Source organism: Acinonyx jubatus, chromosome C1 (assembly GCF_027475565.1).
Source record: "Acinonyx jubatus isolate Ajub_Pintada_27869175 chromosome C1, VMU_Ajub_asm_v1.0, whole genome shotgun sequence".
NCBI classification, from domain to species: domain Eukaryota; kingdom Metazoa; phylum Chordata; class Mammalia; order Carnivora; family Felidae; genus Acinonyx; species Acinonyx jubatus.
In genome coordinates, this window is record NC_069381.1 from 93,885,122 (window position 1) to 93,907,214 (window position 22,093).

Here is a 22,093-nt window from a genome sequence, read left to right on the forward strand (position 1 = left end):
GAAAATAAGCTGGAGGGGAGCATACACATAACATCTGAAAATACTGATGGTTTCATTTTCCATAAGCATTTGTTTGGGAAATTTCAGCAGTTACCTTCCCAAATAAGGGGACGTAGTATTGGTGGTGGCTGTGGAAGGAACCGGCTGCTATTTGTGCATGGTTAGACTTTTTTGTCTACAGTTGCAGTCAAGGTGGGGTGCCTGGGTGGCTTAGTCAGTTAAGCGTCCGACTTCAGCTCAGGTCATGATCTTGTGGTTCGTGAGTTTGAGCCCCGTGTTGGGCTCTGTGCTGACAGCTTGGAGCCTGCTTCGGATTCTGTGTCTCCCTCTCTCTCTGGCCCTTCCTCTCTCTCTCTCTCTCTCTCTCTCTCTCTCTCTCTCTCTCTCTCAAGAGTAAATAAACATTTAAAAAAAAAAAAAGAATTGCAGTCAAGGTGACTGCTCCATAATCTGTTAGGAACCATAGGTAGTTTTCAGGTGAATTCACACAAGAGTGCTATTGTGTAGTGGAAAGAGCATTTGTCGGGGCAGAGATGGTTGCCGCCTCCTTTTTCACCTTGTACCTGTTAGATGACCTCTTAGGGTCCAGTTTTCTCATCAATTAAATGAGGGGGTTAGACTAGAAGATTTTTAGGTTCCCTTCCAGTTCCAAGATTTAATTAAAATATGACTAATAAGAAAATACTTTTTAGTTCTGGAAGAGAAAAAATCAGTTTATGAATATAGAGAGCCTTGATAAATTCAGGTGATTTGGATGAAGGCTAGTGTGAATTGGCTTAATGTCTGAATTCTAGAATACTAAACAATATACTAAATACCACTATTCTAGTTAAGCTTTAATTTAAATTAGGTTAGTAGTATTAACATGTAGAGAAATCTCTAGGAAATCTGCAGCTGTAGATAATTCTGACTTAGAAGACAAACTATTTGGGTAATAAAAATAACATTTTCTAAAGTAGATTAAGTATTGTAGCATCACTTACCTTTTAATAATATGATTTAGGGGTGCCTGGGTGGCTCAGTCGGTTGAGTATCCAACTCTGGCTCAGGTCATGATCTTGTGGTCTGTGAGTTCAAGCCCCACGTTGGGCTCTGTGCTAACAACTCAGAGCCTGGAGCCTGCTTTGGATTCTGTGTCTCCCTCCCTCTCTGCCCCTCCCCCGCTCAAGCACTGTCTCTCATTCTCAAAAATAAATGTTAAAAAAATATTAAAAGAAAAAAAGTGTGGTTTAAAGGTAAACTTTAGCCCCGGAGTGCTAAAAATAATTGAATAGGAATTATAGTACTTGCAGATCAAATCATATGAGACGAGGAGTAGTTTTGAAGTTTTCGGTTTTTTCCCCTTCCCCTAAATGTAAATGAACCTGTTAATCTTTAAGAAAACATAATTTTGATAGTCATAGCTGACCTTGGAACTGGATCCTTCACAAGGGTATTCTATTGTTTTGGCAGAATATTGTTTTGTGCCTCTGTCAACAAACACCTATGTCCCAGTTAACACTGAGTGTTTTTTTAGCAAAAAGGAGCATGTACTGCTCCGTGCACATCTGGTTTCCAGTTTCTGGTCTCTGGATGATGTGAGCTGTGGATCCGTAGTGACACCTAGTGGGTGATAAGGATATGAGCGTCTGAATTTCATGGCCAACTTCAAAGGCCTTTGGGCATCATGCATTTTTGCCTTGATGTTGTTCCATTTCTATCATGGTTTTCATTGATTGGGATGTAGTCATGGGGAAATTAAAAGGATTTCCATTGTTGCTGGGAATGTGTGTTGTTCACATTATGGTGGAATATGAAAATGCCTCTTCTCGTTAACCTAAATCAGAATTACTAAGGTGAGAGCAAATCTTCAAGATATTTAATCCAGTACCCCCACTTTTAAGATGAGGAAACACAGTGCCTGATGGGAAGTCGTGCAAGTAAGCAATAGAACCTAAATGTAAGCCTCCATCACCTAATTCCCAAGCTTCCTGCCATACCCTACACATCATTTAATTTTGGGTTTTCTCTTTAGTTTTAAGACCCTGGTTTAGATGAAGGAGTAAATATATTCTCAGCAGAACCAGCACTGATATGTAAAGGCAGATTTTCTTTTAGTAATACGGGGCTGGTCTCAAAATAGGGCTGTTGACAAATGCAATCCAGTGCTTGTGGACATCCATGACTAAAGCATGGGAGCAGGCAAGATCTGTGATCCAGGTCGTCAAGAGGTTGCTTGCGTTGAGGGAGGGTGGAGGAGGGAAGATGAGACAAGACCCTTACACACACTTCGGAGATTCTTTGGCTTTTCTTTGACAAGATAGAACGCCTCTCTGTTCAAATTACCCGTATTTTCTAGTGTATAGCAGGAGAATTGGTATTAAAACAAACATTCCTAATCACATTAGGGTTTGTGGCACATAGTTTGTTTAATCCAGATTGGATACATCAGGTACAGCAGTGGCACATGACTCAATACTGTAAATGATAATACGTTTTAACATATGCACTACAGTTTCAAAAGAAGACGACAGGAAACTCAAGAGTTGTTTTTTTTTTCATACAAAGTTTTCACATGTTTTATCTTCCTGCAGTTTTGTACAGTATTTCTTTGCCATTGTGATGTTGGTAAGCAAAGCCCATTTATTATATGAAAATAGAAAAGAACACACTTGATGTTTTTCACGATAACATTAATGGGTAGGTGACCTCTAAGGAAAACATTACATTGGAATGTCTGGTTATCAAAAATATACCATCCCTCCCACCTCCCAGGTTTGTAAAATAGTCTATTGGTCCAAGGAGCCCCCCAGGATTTGGGTCAGTGCCCTACACTGGTTTAGAGTGACATCATCCAGTGTAGTTAAGTAACCTGCTAAGATAAATGTCATTCCCACACTTGATGAGAAAAACATAGAACATTCTGAATAGAAAACAAGACTCAAAAGGAACCCCTTTAAAGCTATTTCTTTTTCTGATAGCCACTTTCTCTTCATGATCCTGTTTGGGCTCCAAGGGTCATGGATCATAAAAATGGTTTTCCTTCATCCAGTCAGTTTAAAGCTTTGCAAATGAGACTTCATAAGGAAATCAGAAAGGGAAAATAAAAGTCTTCCAGGTTCTTGTTATGGTTACCATGCCAACTAGTTTAGAAGGGAAACTACTATTGCCTTAGGTTAACAGCATTGGGATCTTTCTGCCTTGTAGCTACCTGATAATTGAAGTGAGGGAGCCTGGACCACTGGACTTCGTTGATAATCTTAGAATCTAGATTTAGCTCAATTACAACCACTACCTCTGCAAAGTTAAAAAGTCAAGGAAAAAAATCTACATACGCGTTTCAATGTACACTTCTGCCTATATTCTGGCCAATAAGTGGCACGATCCTGAATTGCAGGAATGGTAATTTGAAAACTAGGTAAAAGTCCTTAGCACATTCACAAGGTGACTCTTGTTAACCATGGATCAGCATTAACCGTCCACTTTAATTTCTGTTCAAATTCTTTGTTCCCCTTAGTTTTACTTTTCTACTTGCTGGCCTTAAACTCCCATGTGATTGTAGACTATGTCCAACTGTCACTGAGAATATCTGGTCTTTCAGTCGGAAGTTAGTCCTGAATTTGACACGTTCTAAGAATGGGGGATGAAGGCGAAATCGTACAGAGTTTGCTTCTGGAGGTCCCGGTTCCCGGTGCTCCTGAATGGAATGCTTCCTCCCCCTAATCACCACCCTTGAAATCCAAGTATTAAAAATATAAGCAAGCCCCAGAGTAATGCAACATGATGTGGAAGAAAAATCTCAGGGCGAGAAGTCTAAGCCCTGGATCACAATCACGGTTCTGCCACTCACTTGCCATGCTGTGTCACTCAGTTTCTCTCCACCTGTTTTCCCTCTCTGTGAATCAAGGACTTAGTCACGTGACCTACTACCATCAGAGATAGTAGTAAGGATCAAAAGGACCCCGGAAGGGATGCTTTGAAATGTTTTAGCCCTCTCTTCATTGAGAAGAAGTAGCATTCGACGGAAGGAAAACTGTTCAGTTGTTCACCTTTTGTTTGTTTGTGTTTGTTTCGGACAGAATTGATAGTCCATAGCTGGTTCCACCCAGAGAATGGTGGCTTCAAAAGATGGTTTGTATTAGCACAGTCACATGGTTTCCAAGGGCTGTGTCCAAGTAGTATTGACATTTACATAGGACTATGTCTCTAATTACAGCATGTATTCTTTGATGGGTCTTCTCCGAAGCATCACTGCTCCTAGAGGCAGCGAATGTAGTGGAAAAAGCATTAGACTAATAGCCAAGGGCCTTGTGTTCTGGTCCCAGCTAGGACATTAAATGATTGCATGACCTTGAGCAAGTCACTTAATTTCTCTGGGCCTCAGCTTTCTATGCTGGAAAATCAATTAGATATTCTTAATGCCTTTTAGTTCTAATACATTCTTAATACGATGTTTTCTAAGTTTCCATTCATTTGAACATAGCCTATTACTATCATTATTATTTTTAACCCTCTCTGATGCTTAGTGGGACTGAATGGGGCAAGGTGTTTCGGGAATCTTCTATTATGCTGAAGTGGTTCAAGAAACTCAGGAATCATTGCTCCAGAAAGCCATTGCCTCCAGAAAACCCTGATATCCCGGTTCTTCGGTCACTGGCCAATGAGTTAGTCATTGAACCGATCCAGCACACTTAGGCCTTTTTGTTTACTCACAAAAGTCTTCTAGCAGTGTAGTCTTGCTGTTCTCTCTTGTGTAGAGGAGTCCTTTTCCTGGGTTGACATCTCTTGGACCATTGGTGAGCTGGGTCTCTTATCCCTGGCTGCAGCTACGTTGGAGGATGGAGATGAAGGGGACAGTCTGAAGTCTCTTAGGAACTGGCTTAATGTGAGATTTATAAATGAAATTGAAGGAATACAAAATAGTTAATTAGGGTCAAAAAATGAGAAATTATGTGGGACATGATTTTAAAAATGTGTTCATTAATTTTTGTGGGAAGCACTAACACGCTCAGTCATAATCATCAGTCATTATTCTAACCCTGTGATGACCGGTTCTTAAACACAGGCAGTTTATATGTGTATGCAACCATGTTCCTATTTACCTCTTTATTCCTTACTCCGCACTCAGTTTTTATTCTTTTTTAGTAGGCTCCACGCCCATCGTGGGGCTTGAACTCATGACCCTGAGATCAAAAGTCGTGTGCTCTACTGACTGAGGCAGCCAGGCACCCTGTGACTCGGTTTTTATGATGTAAACTTAGATACTTAGATATGCTTAATTTTGTTCCATTACCATTCTTTCCAAGGAAATAATCCGTTTCTAGTCCTTTGCCTGCCTTCTGCATGGAGTCCAGCCCAGTCTTTCCCCTTCCCTAATGGGATATGTGTATGAAGTGAATGGATTTAAGTACTGATTCTCAGGTGTGTTTAGGTTGTTGTTATTGTGTGTGTGTGTGTGTGTGTGTGTGTGTGTATTCCTGTGTATATATTCCTGTGTATATATTCCTGTGTATATATTCATCTGTAGTTGCAAAGCTTTTCTGTCTACTTAGACCACAGGCTCAGAAGGTCAAAACCACCCCATTCTCATATTAGGGGGAAATCTTGGAGGCTGGACCGAAAGGACTCAGTCAGTGGTCAGTGAGGATAGTATAATGAGATAAAGGTCGAAGGCTCCCTCTCCTCTGCCCTTTTGCACACCTTCTGGTTAGGAGCCATCTCAGAACCCACTGGCCTTCCCCTTCCACAGGCTCAACAGAGCTGGAGACATAGGGAAGCCCACTGAAGGTGTTCTTAGGTTCCTGACTAGTGCAACTTGTCTAGATGGCTGTGGCGGGCAGAGAGGCTCTTGGCCTACAATTGAACTGCTAACCACTAAACTGTAGAATGGATGAGGAGCTTCTGAATCTCAGAGGCCAAGCCAGAGAGACTGCAACTGGGGAGGGCGGGAAGGGGCCTGTCTCTCATCCTGAGGCCCACCTGCTCTGCTGTAAGCAGTGAAAATGGTGGGAGGCCTCCAGAAATGCTTTTCCCAGTCCCACCAGGGTGTAAACCACTTGAACAGGTTCTCCAGAAGTTAACAGTCACTCCCTCACTTGCACGGAGGTGATCAGGCTTCGCCCCCATTTCAGTTACCTTCAGGGACATCAGGCCTGAGGACTCTTCAGACCTCAAGTCATTTTTCAGACCACATAAGACTCATCTAGAATCTCTCACTTGCTTTTGCACTTTGGAGCATCCTTCACCGAAGCACACAGGCTCCATCTCCCGCAGCCTCCGGATGGGAGTTGCCTTAATTGTAAGGTAAGCCAGAACCTTGCCCTTTCTGCATGAAACTGTTAATGGGGCCTCTTGGCAGAGTTCCGATGGGCTTTATGGTGGGTCCTGTAAGAAGGGTACATAACAAGATGCCCCCGGGGCCGACTACAGCTGTGAGCCCTGGGCTCTTCTCTCTTCACTGGCACACACCAGACTCGACCACGCCTCTCAGGTATTGGCTATTTCCTTTGTCAAGATCCCAGTGTGAAATTTCTGGTCGGTCCCTTTTTTCCCCAAACACCAGTGGTTCCAACCACAAGGGAGTGGACTTCCCTCATCCCTAAACTCTCCCTTTTTGGCTTTATTCTTTTCTCTTCCACAGCTGCATTCACACAGATATAACTTGCAGGCACGAGTCTGCAGGTGCTTGGCAGTAGGAGAAGGCTTTACTAACACGTCTCAGGATCACCGGGGTCCATGTAGAGACAGATGGCTGGACACAGAGAAGAACAGCCAGGGGGTGAAGCAGAGAGGGACAGAGACAGAGGACATACAGAGGGTAAGTGTTGCTGTGTGGTCAGTTGGCAGCTCTGTGCAGGTCAGCTGGGCAGTGGGGGCCCAGGCTCAGTTGACCTCACCCACCTGGGGGAATGGAGAGAGAACTCAGCAATAACGGACTTCTTAGCCTAAAAGCTTCTGCTATAAAAGAAGAAAAAAAAAAACCCTCACAAAATGCATTGTTTTGGTTCAAAGGTATTGGGTCCATGGAGAAAAATATGTCACAAAAATCCGTTGGTGTTTTGTTTTCCACCTTTTCCCATGAATAAATATTATCCATTAAGAGCCTTGAAAAAGGTGCTTAAATACACAGTGTTATATTTTCTTCCTGTTTTGCATGTGACAACTCGGCCTCTGTGCTGCTCTTGGTCTTGTATTTTCCTCACTGGGGGCTCCAGAAACAACTGTTATTTGGTCTGAGGCTCCCCCCCTTCCAGGCCCCGTCCTGGCACACAGCCTCTATACCACCCTCCCACTCCCGTCACCCCATCCCCCATCTCTCCCCACCCCACTTCCTCTGGCCCCAGATGCAGGACCACAGGGCCACAGCCACAGCCACGTCCGTCCGTGCTAGCAGCAGTGAACCTCGGGTGCCCCTTTGCTGCCTCCTTTTCCTTCCAGGCACAAGTTTCAGTGCTAGGGGTGCAACAGGGCAGGCAGAGATAGCGAGGACGGGGAGGGAGTGGTCCCACTGGCCACTCACCAACATGCCAGCCCCTTCCACTCCCACTCCCCGTGCCGGCCCTCTGTCCAGTGGGTTTACAAGGCGGAGACCTTGACGACATTGCTGGCTATGGAAGGAATGTTCGTGTTGGGGCCGGGGCTGGCAGGGGGCGGCCGGCTCTCCCCCTCTGGGGTTAGCGCTGGTGGGGTGGGGATGCTGATGATGGCTGTGGTGATCTGGGATGTTTTGCAGTTCGGTCTCAGTCCGTCGTCTGCTTTCAAGTTAAGGCTGGAGCGACTGGGATAAAAAAAAAAAAAAAGAAGAAGAAGAAGAAGAAGAAGAAGAAGAAGAAGAAAATGAAGAGTTGGTGATGGTTCCTCTTGCTGGTGTCCCAAAGCGTCCTTGACTCCGACATGTCTAGCTCATGGTAACTAGGAGGAAGCTCCAGTGTCCCTCTGTCTCCGTTTTTGGTAGTTAGCCTGTCCTACCCATTCTAATGATCATTTCTAACAATTGCAAAGTCACGTATGCTAGGCTTTGGAATTCAGGGGATACGTTAGACTGTACCCCCTCCCACGACTGTTTACCTATCATTTGTGGCATTTTTTGCTTTCCCTGAATTCCTTGCCACTCACTGGAGATAGTGGGAAGTGGCCTAAAGTGTAAGCAGAGAAAGGAAGAAAAAGGTCAGTCTGTGGTTCAACAGCAGCCTGAGATGAGCCATGTCTAACACAACTGTGACACTTGTTTCCTTGAGGAAACAGTCCATTCTTTGCACTGGGGTACATCCCCCTCCTCCCGCCCCCCCCCAACCATGGCCAGTTACTGTTTCTGGTATCTTCCAGTATCTAACCCCACATCGGGCCTAAACCTGCTATGGTGTCCTCCCAAGCATCTGAAGAGCCTTTGGGTTAACCTGCAAGGATGATGCATTAGATAAGGGGGAGGGAGGGCTGGAGGGTCTCCTAACGCGGAGACTGTTTCCTTCTGTGACTGGCGCGACTCAAGCCTTGGGGACTGGCAGGGATGGAAGCCACCCACCTGGTAGTGAGTGAGGGCTGCTCGCTGCCCTGGATGTGGATCGTGCTGAGCTCTTGCATGCTGCGCAGGCGAGTGGCCGGCAGGTTGGAATTGGGCAGGTGTGTGGTTTTCTTACTGCGGCGGGAGCAGCAGGTGGTGGTGAGGCCCGGGTGGCTGGACAGCGAGGGACTTCTTGTGGACGGGTAGTTCTGCATCGAGCTCTCCATGCAGTTCTGCTCAAACATCTGCTCATCTATAAACTCGTGGTTCTGCGGGAAGCAGGAGGAGAAGTAGGAAGAGGAGACGGGAAGGAGGGGGATGAGCCCCCCATGCCCCGTGGGGCCGCCTGTCTCTGTCTGGGCCTTGAGAGGAAGGCTCCCAGCTGCGCGGAGCACCGATAAGCATCCCAGAGGGGCGATGTCCCACAGGCACCAAATGAAGAAGGAAAAAGATTCCTATTGGCAGCCCTGGCCACGAGACAGAAGGGCGGGGCTTGCATGTTAAATCCTGCTGTGACAATAACTCCACCTGCAGCTCTGAGCTGAAGGGATACAGAGGGCCTGAAGGGGTGTAGTGGTGTCCTTAGAGCTAGAAGCAGACTTTCCTTGCTTGGCAGGGCTTGCACACGACCTCCTGGAAGTGGCAGACAAGGAGTCACTGGCCTTGGGTAGCCAGTATGCTAGGCAGTCTTTAACGCTAAGTTGGATCTAATGGGTGAGATCCGTACGGATCTCGGGTTAGTGTGAGACATCAGCTTTTAAAAGCCCTGGATTATTCACGGAATTGAGAGGGCTTTATTTACTCTTGGAGGCCCGTGGGGTCAAAATGTCAGGGTTATGATTTCTTTTAACTACGGTGCTTCCCCCTGCCCCCCCCCCCCACCTGATTACGGGACACGGACCCCTAATATATCTGGAGGCACAGGATTCCCTAAGTCGTTAATGTAAGCATGGGAAGGGATGCTAACAACAGCCTTCCGGTGCTGAACCCAGGATAACTTAAAAAACGGCTGTTTCGCCAAGGTGACTAAAACTCTATGGCATGAGCGGTCTGGCCGAGGCCGCCAGTGTGAGGAGAAAGTCTGGGGATAGGGAGCATGAGAACAGCGTACAGAGAGAGACCAGCCCCGGCAACCAGTACCAGGAGTCCCTGCGGGGCCGGAAAGTGGCACATGGATGCCCAGGGGATAGCAACATGGGTGCCACGTTCCGCCACCCCCTCCGCGCCCTCAGGGAGGTCCAAAGAGGGAATCAGAAAGGCAGTCGGGTTGTCGGGCACAAAAAAAGCCTGAGCTGGTACTGGGTATGGCAGTAGAGGTCGGAATAAGCCCCAGAAGAACCAATGGCACATGCAGAGAACCAGACCGGGGGGTGAAGGGAGGAAAATCCACAGACTCAGAAGAATCAGAGAGAAAAACACATCAATTGAATTTTTAAAAAGTTATACCTTGATGGTGGAGGTTCGTACAGATAACAGGGGATCATCCACAAGATAGGACAACCCCTACAGGACAACATGCCAACAGAAGATAAAAACACCATTGATTGTACATTCCAGCATTCCCAAGCTCAGTACCGACATTCAGTCCCTCCATCCCAACATTCCCCGCCCCCCCACCCCGAAATCCAACATTCCGTCTCTTTCACCCCAGCCCCCCACCCCCACAGTCCGACATTCATTCCCTCAAATCCAGCATTCCACCCCTTCAATGCCAGCATTCCGTCCCTCCGGCCCCAAAGCCTCATTTCTTCAATGCCAACATTCCAGCCCTTCAAACCCAAATCTTTTTACCCACATCCTTTCAGTTGACACATTCCACCCAGCACATGCAACTCGGAAAGGGCAGTTGGATCCGGGCCTATCCCGTTGGCAAGCTCCGAGTCTTTGAGAGAAATTCTAGATGCACCTGTACAGTTCTTGACCATCAGACATAGTTGATAAATCCGGGAAACTAGGGTTTTCAGAGTACTTTCCCATTTTGGAAGCCCTCTTTGGGTTCAACTGCCATCCATAGTGTCCACATTTGGCTCATACTTAGAGGTATCTAACATCTATTCCCCCTGCATCTAGAGGCCAGAATATGGAACATTCAGAAAGTAGAAAGGTCCTTCCTTAGGGTGCTGAGCCCTGATCATGGGCTCTCTGGGGAGGGAGGGCCTAGAAAGGAACAGGGAAGGGTTTCACCGTGTCTCTCTTTGGTTGTCCACCCTGACTTCTCCTCTTCCCTGCTATTCCTAACACTTGTTGCCAAGGGTCCAGGCTTGGCCCCACTGCCCTTCCTTTCAGTCTGTTTGTGAGGCACAAGCATCATGCCACATTCCAGCTACGGCATCCTAAACCACGGCTCTATTTTAACAATAAGCCCTGTGGAGTCTGAACTCCCTGGGAGCCACAGGGTGATGAAGAAGCGGTGGTACTGATAACATCCTTGGCCACAGAAATGTAGGCACCGCCTCCTTCATTCACTGTCTTCTGTCCTAAGAGCTATGTAGGGAGCAAAGGAAGGACTCACAAATTGCAGCAGCCTAGCCCGAGGGATAGGACAAAAACTGACGCCCTTCTCCACTCTTCTGTAACAATCTAGGATAAATTCAGCCTTAGTTTTGAAGAGTGATGGCCTTCGGAACTGAGAAACGGAGAGGCGGAGCCCTTAGCTCTCAGTGATCACAAAGTGGGCTATGGGGACTATGTAGGGGTCTGCAGAAAGGCTGGGGGTGGGGGGACCGACCTCCTGCGCTGCTGCAGGACAGAGCTGGCCTTCTACCCGGGTGACTGTGCCCCACTCACTGGGGTTTTCCCCCTGAGGGTTAACAGAGAACCCATTGCTATTTGGATCTAAAGGCGACTCCGACTTCTGAAGCCTGGGCCCAGGGCGAGGCCATGCGCATAGAGTTCTCTGTGAGTTCTGGCCCTCAGAAAAGAGTCGGGGGTCAGGGGTGAGAAGAAGCGCATTGGGCTGGGACTCACAGTGGTTTTCTCCAGGCAGTGCAGCAGGTGGTGGTGCTGGCTCTCGATGAGTGAAGTGGTCTTGCCCATGTGCTCCTCCTCTGGGGTGCCCTAGGAAGAAAAAGAAAAAAGGCTAAGGATGAAGCTGGTGACTCTTCCCGTCTCCATCACTTCACTTCTCCACAGGAGGTGGGAGAGCACCAGAAAAATTGGGATGGACCAAATTTCAGGGTCATCATAGAACATGCTAGCTTTCGGGCTGGCGGCCCTTGGTCTACAGCTGGGTTAGGGGTAGTGGTGATAATCCTATGGGAGAGGTCTGTGGACGGGGCTGCTCCCTGGAGAGTCTGGAAACATGTCTTCCTTAGGGTTCGTGTTGGGGCTTTGGAGTGGCGGTGCCCCTGGGAAGAGAGAGCAAGCCCACCTCCCCAGCCCGGGTCCCGCTGGCGCCTACCATCAGCTCCAGTGCCTCATTGAGGAGTCCGTTGCGCTTGCTGTGCAGGTAGGCATTGGAGCTGCCCGTTTTGGCCACGCGGATCCTGGCCAGGCGAGCCTTCTGCAATCGGCAGAGAAAAAAGAGTGAGCGAGACTGAGAAATGAGACAACAAGCCTGGGAGGAAAAGCCAGAGGCAGCGGGCTGCCGCTGCACGGCTGCGATCCCAGATGAGGTCTGATGAAGGGGAGGAAGTGGCTTCTTCCCAGCCGCATGGATCTCTGTTTATAGATCCTGGGACCGGGTCTGAGACTCTGTGTACCCACTTAGTGCAGCTTGGTCCTAGTCAGAGTTCCTGGGGGTTTCCACTCGTCTCTCTGGTGGAGAGCCCTGGTGGAATCCCGGCAGGAGAAATACCACTCATCAAAGTCCTCCCTCCTTCCAAAAGCTTTATGACCTTTATCTACTCAGTATCACATTAGAGTATGTCTCATCTCTAACTAGACTGCCAGCGGTATAAAGGAGCATACGTTACAGCTCTCCCGATTGTCCCCTAGGGTCCAGTGCGGTTCCCCCCATCCAGCAGGTGCCCAAGGATCAGTTAATTATGAGGAAAGCAAGGTGTGTGCATATGTGCCCTTCACCACTTCTTAACATCTTCCCTTCTTTCTATTTTTTCCCTTAGCACTTATTACTAAGGTAGTAATTGGTTTCTATGTTTATTTTGCAACTGTCCCCCAGAATGTAAACTCCTCGAGAACAGGAGTTCTTGTTTTGTTCACTGATATGGACCCAATGCCTAGGAATTTTTAAATTAATAAGTGTACTTAAAGTTGCATTTCGGTTTTGGGGAGTGGATTTATGCATGGATGTGCCAATACATGTATATTTTTGTCACGTGTGTCTGTGGGAATGAGAGCAGGTGCATGTGACATGGGGGTCGGTGTGTGTATGATGGGGGTGGGTGGGGCACATTTTCATATGCCACTCTGGCTTTAACTAGGACAACTAGGGCCGGTATCTCAATGCAAGTGCATCTGTCTTGCTTGCAGAGGCCCGGGAGCCTGGACACACTGAACATGCTGCTGCTCTTTTCCTTCCTAATGACCATAATCAGTGTCACCATGACTGCAGCACAACCACAGAGGGAGGCTGAAAGGGAAGAGTCTTTGGGAGAAGAGGGAGAAAGGAAGGGTAGAGGGCTTCCTGCTGGTTTAAGAAAATGCAGCGAGAGTCCGGGTTCCTGGAGATCCAGGGCCGGCTCCAGGTCCTTGCCGCTGGGAGCAGAGCCCACGGACTCACAGACCCATCCTGGGGCAGAGGGGTCCCTCCTCCTGCCTCTGCGGAAGTCCCCTGTAACTTCGGCATGGACACTGGGCAGGACCAGCGTCCTTGGAAAATCGTGGCAATTTCCATTTCTCGTCACTCTCTCCCCAGCACGGGGGAGTGTCCCTTCCAAGTGTCCTGCTTGGCTGGTTCACGTGCTCAAAAGATGCTAGGGAGTCAGATCCAGGCTGTCAATAGAAGCACAAAGGACACACTGTATCTCTTGTTTCCTGTGGCCTACGTGTCCCTGTGGGGACAGCTCAACTCCCTTTCCTGGCTTCTAAATATGGGCACGAGACCAGGACCTGGGCCCGGAAGATCTACCTGGGAATCTGAGGAAGAGGGCTTCTCTGGATGGAGAGAATGGAAAGGGGAATCCAGCCAAGAAAGGATGGTGAGTAAGCCCTGTCAGTCCTCTTCTTCTGAGGAAAGAACTTTCATCCCAGCTCCAGGTCTCCTCCCTGGGGAGCCCGCGCCAGCCCTCCCCTCGGCCAAGATGTCTACGTTCAAGCATGTTGCCCACCATTTGAGGATGCGGCTGTTATTGCCTTGGGGGAGGACTGGGTATTGAGAGCTGCATATGGAAATCCGCTTGTGTCAAGCTCATTATTGCCTTCTATAATTTGATTGCACCACTTAGAGCCAGACCTTTCCCGTATCCGGGGTCTGTCTTCATTACTTTCTAGAGATGAAAGATTCTCCTGTTCTCCTTTGTGGCACTTCTTTTAATCTTATCTTACCCTGGGCTCTATTAGAGCAACAGATTGTCATATCAAATGCACAACGCTGTTTAATCATTTCCCACACAGGATAAAGAGGTTTGCAATGTATTTGCAGAACCGTACCCAGCACATGAAATTTGGTGAGGATTTCTCATTTGACTTTGAGCTCCTGAGAGCCCGAGTCTGGCCTATGGGTATTTTTATCTTCAGCGTCTAACACAGAGCTGTGAGCTGAGCAGGAGCTCAAGCAAGGCTGGTGAAGACCCAGGAAGGAAGAAGATCCCTCACAGCTGGTCAGAAATCCATCAGTAAGGCCCTTGTGGTGGGCTCATCCTTGTGCGGACTGGTCAGCTTCTCTCTCCTCCCCTGGTCATAAGCACAACGTGAGAGGTTAAAAGAGAATGTGGGCATCACCTAGGCTACGTTAAAGACAAGAAAATTGAGGGTACGAGGGGAAGTAACTTCTCCAGGGCCAGGCAGTGGGGCTGGAGGGTCTTCCAACCTTCGGGTCAAATGCTGCCTCCATAACATCCCCCTCCTCCTTCCCTCAATTTCAACTCCTGCCAGCAAGTTTCTAAACCAGATTAGCAAAGCCCAGGAAGTTGCAATTTCAACAGGGATGGAGATTCCAGGGTTGAAGGAGAGGTCTGGAAGGAAGATGCTGTCCCTCTGGGTATGGTTCCAGATGCATCTGTGCTCAAGAATCTGTCAGGCCCCAGGAAGCACTTCCTAGCTGGCTGGCAGATGCTACTGGGCCATGAGTATGGACATCTCTTGCCCTGGGAGAGGCAGAAGAAGGAAAAAGAGGGAGGCACGGAAAAGCCACACGAAAACACGGCCAACTGTACTCCCAAGCACTCATGCCAGAGAAATTAAAGCTTACGTCCACACAAAAACCTGTTTGTGAACGTTCGCAGTACTTTATAATAGCTAAAAACGTGGTTCTTATAATCCCGTGGCGTGGGATACATCCATGCCATGGGATACTGCCCAACAAGAAAAAGGAATGGACTATTGACACACACAACTTGGATGAGTCTCCAGGAATTACGTGAGGTGAAAAGAAAGCCGATCTCCCAACGGTTACCAATCTCCCAAATGGTTACCTCCATTTATGTAACATTTTTGAAAGGAAAACATGTAGATGGAGGACAGATAAATGGTTTCCAGGGGTTAGGGACAGGGTAGAGGTAGGCTGGGAGGAGCCCTTATGGATCGGAGCCGTTCAGCACCTTGACTGAGGTGACAGGTGCATGAACCTGCATGGGTGATGAAACTGTATCAGACTTCACACACACACACACACACACACACACACACACACTTACATACTCACAATGAGTACAAGTAAAACTGGGGAAGTCTGAATAGGATTGGTGGATTGTATCAACATCCATACCCTGATTGTGATAATTTTATAACTACATGTGAATCTATAATTATCTCAATAAAAATCTCCACTGAAAAAACCCTCCCTCTCCACATGCTCCCCTCTCTCTGTCCGCTGCTAGACCTCCTTACTTGGTCTCCAATTCACGTGGCTTCGAGAACCTAGTCTCTGAAGCAAATGGTCACGGAGCCATTTTAGTAACAATCCCAAGCAAACCAGTTGTGACAGGAAAGGATGATAACTTTTTAAGCATTTCCTTTACACCTGAGGCAAGTGGACTGGAGCTAACCCTCAGGGCTGTCTAGCTTCTGAGTATGTGGTCTGGGCTGAGAATTCTCAGCTTCCATGACCTCCTGCCTGTCCCATCTCTCCACCGTCACTACATCCTCTGTACCTGCCTTCCTTGCCTCATGGTGACAGACTTAGTGCTGGAAGCAGGCGGTATTCTTGTATTCTTTTTTTTTTTTTTTTTTTTTTTTGCCTCTCAGAAGAAGCCCAAGGTGAAAGAGACAGTTGAGCAACCTTGAGGAGAGACAGTATCCAGGCAAGGTGAAAACACTGTAAATATTTACTCTGATTTCAGAGGGAGAGAGAAGAGGGTGGGGAAGGAGGCAGAAGGGAGGGAGGATCATCTTTAGCAGCCAGAGGGAAGGATAGGCCAAGGCTGATTCCTTCTGTATGGGGTGGGCTTTTTAAAGTTCCACGGGAAAGGACCACTGTTCTGTTCTTGGCAGGGGCAGAATGGCAGGGGATGTGATGCTCTGAGGGACAGAGGGCACAGAGGGCACAGAGGGCAAGGGAGCCACAGGAGCGGCCTAAAGCCCAGTCTGAGTGGACACAGCAGGAGGCTAGTGTGTGAGCTGGGGATTCCTTGGACCCTCACCCACTAGACCAAACACCTGTTTCAGCTTAGCTCCTGGGGGGGTGGGGGGGTTTGCTATAGGACCCCCGGTTCTTCAAGGCCTCAGGCTCCTTGGTTTGGAAGGCAGATCCTAGTTTTCCTGTAGCCCTTTCTTTAGGACAGCATAATGAATTTAGATATTGTTCACATTTGCCAGCTAACTTGAACAGGGAACAAGATAAGACTTCTATTTCTGGGATGGCTTACAGGGGGTGGGGGTGGGAAAGCTTGGACCCTGGGCAAAAAGGTAGGAAATGGGTGCTGGAGAGGATGGAGAGGACAGCACGGAGCAAGAAGATGAACCTAAGGCAGGCTGGCAACATTACAGACCCAGGTCAAGATAAGTCAAAAGGCACCTCAGCACAGGCGGAGGGGGTGACCACAAGGGCACACACAAGGGGATCTGTTAGAAGTGGGAGCCAACTGGATTCATGATATAGTTGCATAATATATATTATTAAGTATTTTTATACGTAAATTACCATACATTTCAGAACTTTCATGAACTCTGTGACTTCGTTTCAGTCAGCATACACAGATATGTTCCGAAATTCTGGATTTTTCTGATATGTCAAGGAAGTCCTGCTTGGTGGAAGGCCAGTAGCAGGGATCAGGGGGTGAGAAAACTACCCAGCTGCATGCAGCATAGGGCCTGACACACAGTAGGTGTGAAAATGTTTGTGGAAAGAGAAAAAGGAAGAAGGAAGGAAGGAAGGAAGGAAGGAAGGAAGGAAGGAAGGAGGAAGGGAGGGAGGGAGGAAGGAGGAGGAAGGGGGAAGGAAGGAAGGAAGGAAGGAAGGAAGGAAGGAAGGGAGGAAGGGAGGAAGGAAAAGGAAGGAAGGAAGGGAGGGAGGGAGGAAGGAAGGGGGAAGGAAAGAAGGAAGGAAGGAAGGAGAAAGGAGAAGGAAGAGTAAAATAAGGACACGAAATCTCAGGCCTCCGTAAGTGACTCTTTCAACAAGGTCTCCCCTGTCCACTGTACCCAGAAAGGCTCTGACCGTACGCCCTGGAGGTTAAGGGATACCCTATTTCAGCCCAGGTCAGAAGAGAAATGAACAACCCCCCCCCCCCCCCCCCCTTGGTCCTCTCCTTTCCTGATAGGAATCTGGCAATTCACTAGCTGGATGCCTTAAAAGTGCACTAAAGCTATCAGAGCTTTCCCTTCCTCTGTGAGTGAAGGAGGGCACCCACCTGCCCTGCCTTCTCACACCTGCCTTCTGGACACCGCCAACACTTTTCTCAGGGCAGTGGTCCTCCCGGTCTTCAGCTGCACCTCTGCGCCTTAACCCTAAACACCCTGAGGTGACCCACGTCCGTCGTGCCATTTGTTCTGGAGCTCAGTGGCTTCAGGATGTTCCCCTTCCTGAGTATTCATTCTCTTCTCAGCATATTTATGTTTTGTCCGGATGTTTTGTATAGGCCGTCATAGGGTATTGGAAAGCAATGACGTTCCCCAGTAAGCTCCTGGCAGGGAGAGGGAGGGGCCCAGGCACTGCTGAGTGTTGGTGGCTGAGGTCTTGAAGGGGAAACCCAGGCTCAAGGAAACTGCGTGGAACATCCAGGAGGGAGATCATCAGCTTATGGATAAATGAGGGTCTGTTGCACTTGGCAGCTGGAACGCAGGACACTGGTAGGGAGGGAGGGACACAAAGCTGCCTTACCTTCCAAAGCCAGGGGCTGTCTGTGCTGGGATCCACCCGGGCAGTCCAGGCCTGGCGACCTGACTGTGATAGCGGCACAAAGCAGAGAGCCAGGCCCCTGTCTGGTGCTGTCTCCCAGCCTCCCAGGGCCGAGGCTTACCTTTTGTGCCCTGCGTTTATCGGCTCTCTGATTCTGGTGGTAAATCCGGCTGAAGTTGGAAACAATCACAGGAACCGGCAGGGCAATGACCAAAACACCACTCAGGGAGCAGATGGAACCAAAAATCTTCCCTGCAATTGTCTTGGGCACCATATCTCCATATCTGAGAGAGAGAGAGAGAGAGAGAGAGAGAGAGAGAGAGAGAGACAGAGAGACAGAGAGAGAGAGAGAAACAGCTGTGAGGAAGAGGGGTCACTTGGGAAACAAGCCAGATATCCCTGCCCATCACTCACCTATCCATCCATCCATCCAACCACCCATCAATTCATTCAACAATTGTTTAAAGTGCCTACTATGTGCCTGCTATGACCTGGCACTGAACAAAAACAGACAAGATCCCTGTGTTCCCAGAGCCAACAACCTACAAGCAGAAGACCATGAACAAGTGAGTGAACACATAAAAACACTGACTTGTCTTCATTTCTAGGAGAAGAATAGAGACAGGTGCTGTTCCAGGTGTGAGGAGCGTGGTCAGGAAAGGCCTCTCTGAGGAGCTGACATTTCAGCTGAGATCTGAAGGTAAAGGATCCCGGTCAGGGGACACACTTGGGGAAGAGTGTGCCAGGCAGAGGGAATAGAAAGTCAGAGGCCCTGAGGCAAGAGGGAGCGTGGCCTGCTGCGGGAATGATTACAGACCCGCGGGTGGTGGGGCTGGCGCGGAGGGTGGTTGTACAAAAGGAGGTGGAGGTCACCACACGGAGTATGGATTTTGTCCCAAATGCAGCGAGCAGCCATGGGTGAGTATTAGGAAGGAAAGCAGCACCATCTCACGTATGTCTATCAAAATAACAGGTAAGAAAACCGCCCTCTCCTCGTGGAGATTCACCACGCACAAAGCACTCCTGCACACTTACCTCACATGAGCTCCGCGAACCCTGTGAGCTTGGAGTCCTTGGCCCCATTGTGCAGATACAGGAAGTCGGGCTCACCGGCAGATGGACTGCCCACGCTGGGGGACGGCTGGCACTAAAACCCACTCCTATGGCTTTCATCTCTTTCCCACCAACCACACTGTCTTGGAGGGCAACCATGAGCTCCAAAACCCAGCCCCGGAAGCCGCAGAGCCACTTTGGGACAGTGCTGGTGCCTCTCAGAGCTCAGAGGACCTCTCATAAGTACTTCACACCCTGGTGGCTGCCCCCGGGGACCGGCTTGGCCTGGCTCCCGCGCATCCCCGGGCAGGCAGGCCAGAGCCTCTCTCCTCCAATCAATAAGGTACTCTCCACAGTGGTTAAGTGTGTAGCCTCTTCTTTATTGAGATAAATTAAAGGCCTTATTAAGTGAAGAGCTCTGATGTCTCCTTTGGCCAAAGCCAACGACACCATCTCCCCGCTCCCCTGCCCTCTCCGTGTTTGGAGGGTGACCAGAATTGATGCCACTGAAATTGTGGGGCTCAAAGTCACCTGTCCTGAGGGGACCCAGGTGTCTGGAGGATGCAGAGAGGATGTGGAAGGGGATAGGGTGAACAGTTTCAGAAGTGTGAGGTCCTCATCTCCTAAGCACCCAGGGGCTTTTGGGAGGCGATGCCAGCCATTGACAGACATTTGGTGAGTGAATACGTGACCTCACGGAAGCCCCTCAACACCCTCTGAATTAGGTTCCTCTTTGGAGAAGGCACTTCCTTCTCCTTCCTTCCTTCTCCTTCAGTGTCTCGCCCTTTGCCCTGCCTCAAGCTGCCTCTGTGGTCTCTGTTGCTGCGAAACTCTAAAAGCACAGCTGATTGTCTCACGTTCAAATAATCCCAACGATGAAGAAAAGGGGGTTGCCCGTAGAGGCCAATCATGTTACTGGGGCTTTCCGGCCTGTGACGGAGAGGTGCACATCGAGCTCATGACCATGGGTGGAAATGAAGCATGGCAGGAGTATGGAAGCACAGCATCAGAAAGGCTACATTTTTGGGTGACTGAGGTGGTGAAAAATGCTCAGGACACAGAAAGGTGGTTTTATCCACTGGAAGAGAGAACAAGGAGCAGAGCTTTCTGCCTGCTGCTGGCGCAGATGGTCCACTGGTAACAGATGACAGAACCAAGCTCCCATGCGCTCTCTGCCTTTCCCACCCGGGAGACCAGGCTTCCTCTGAGAAAGGCCGGGACAAATGTGGGGAAGAAGGATGAGGAGCTTGAGGCAGGGGAGGGGAGAGCAGGTGAGGGCCCAGCTGTCTTCAGTGGAGGCACATCACAGGCGCACCTGGATCGCACCCCAGGAGACAGGAGGGATGTTTAGATGGAGTTGCAGAACACAGCCCATGACGGTCGAGAAACCATGGCGCCGCACAGAAATACCAAGAGACTGGAGGCCAAAAACAGCTGTATTGATATTTCTGAAGAGGAGGCAAGGAAGTCCGAGAAACCACAGACCAACAGGCTTGGCATCCATCAATTCTGCCACGAAACTGCTGGCAGAATTTGAGAGCAGATATTAAGTGGACAGCTTGCGAACGCTTGGAAAATTAGCTGTATTGCTCACTAAGCACGCAACTTGCCAAATTAACCTTATTTCTTGTTTTAAGAGGGTTAACTGGCTGGCGAATCAGGAGGCCGCCGGGTCGTGATTTTAGCAAGGTGTGCTCTCGTCCCAGTTCTTCGTACCCTTGACAAGCTGGAGGAACGGGTGTGGATAGCAGTGTGGTCGGTAGGGGTTGAACAAACACCTCCAGTCTTCTGACCCTTCCCAAAGATTGTCCTATGCCAGCAAGGGAAGTTCACGGCTTTCGTGTTACAAGGGTCTCCTTTAGTGAAAGGGTAAATAAGTCAATGAAATAAAGAATGAATCTAAAGCCAGGTCTCCAGTGGTGTGTTCCAGAATGTTTCAACAACTTATATAAAGCCAGAGGGAGGCAGCATGGCCTAATGATTGAGAGAGGAGACCGGAGACAGGTCCCAGGTTGATCCCCAGCCCCGCATTACTTACTGGTTAAGTGACCTTGGGAAAGTTATTTAAGCGGAGCCTCTACCAATATAAAAGAGGTTTTATATATCTAACTTACAGGCTTGTTGTAATAATTAATCAGATGATTCAGGAGAAGCACTTAATGTTGTCTCTGGGTAAATGTAAATTCTCTATAAATAGCCAGTGCTCTGGGCACCTATTGTTTTGTCTGTTAATAGCCTACCCATTTAGGAACTGTGCCCGCCCCCCCCCCCATTGTTATGACAGAACCTCCGTCCAGAGGAGCTGCCGTATTCTTACAAACCTTCCCCTACACCCCTGCTGCCACTAGGCGCAGTTAACAAGTTTGGAAGGAGGCATCTGACTCAAGCTGGGCCAATGAGCTCCTTTCCTGGATTCATTTTTTTTAATAGCCTTATTAACATATAACTTATATATCATATGATTCATCCATTTAAATCATACAATTCAGGGGCGCCTGGGTGGCTCAGTTGGTTGAGCGTCCGACTTCAGCTCAGGTCTTGATCTCATGGTTCATGGGTTTGAGCCCCGCGTCGGGGTCTGTGCTGACAGCTCAGAGCCTGGAGCCTGCTTCAGATTCTGTGTCTCCCTCTCTCTCTGCCCCTCCCCTGCTCATGCTCTCTCTCTCTCAAAGATAAATAAACATTAAAAAAAATTTTAAAAATCATACGATTCAATATGCTTTAGTGTATGTATGGAGTTGTGCTGCCATCCCAGAGTCTAATTTTAGAACATTTTCATCACCCCCGTCCCAAACCTCACACCCATAGTAGTAGGTGACCATTCCACACCTCTCCCCCCTCAGCCCTAGGCAACCCCTAAACTACTTTAGACACTTACTGTGTCTACGGGTTTCCTTATTTTGGACATTTCATATAGATGGAATCATACAATACATGGCCTTTCTCATCTGCCTTCCTTCACTTAGCGTGATGTGCTAAGGTTTCACAGTTTATCCTTGCTGTAGCAGGTGTCACTTCTTTATCCCTTTTTATTGTCGAGAAACATCCTCTTGTACGGATGTCCCACATTTTGCTTTTTCGTTCATCAGTGGGTAGACCTTTGGGTTGTTTCCACTTCTAGGCTACGATGAATAAATGAATAAATTCTGTTCTGCAGGTTCGCA

General features: G+C 48.5%; 1 protein-coding gene across 2 annotated transcripts in view; it reads right to left on the reverse strand.

The window, feature by feature from the left end:
• Positions 1-7,302: 7,302 nt before the first annotated feature.
• KCND3 (potassium voltage-gated channel subfamily D member 3) overlaps positions 7,303-22,093 on the reverse strand; it is a 210,107-nt gene continuing 195,316 nt past the window's right edge. Inside the window, exons 3-8 of one of the 2 annotated variants that reach the window (XM_027058348.2) lie at positions 17,998-18,160; positions 11,880-11,981; positions 11,447-11,536; positions 9,926-9,982; positions 8,501-8,748; positions 7,303-7,756 (exon numbers count right to left, since the gene is read on the reverse strand). In XM_027058348.2, coding sequence (XP_026914149.1) covers positions 7,555-7,756; positions 8,501-8,748; positions 9,926-9,982; positions 11,447-11,536; positions 11,880-11,981; positions 17,998-18,160 — 862 coding nt within the window. In that variant the 3' untranslated portion in view covers positions 7,303-7,554. The remainder of the gene's footprint in view (positions 7,757-8,500; positions 8,749-9,925; positions 9,983-11,446; positions 11,537-11,879; positions 11,982-17,997; positions 18,161-22,093) is intronic. The other variant, XM_027058350.2, reaches the window with a different exon arrangement.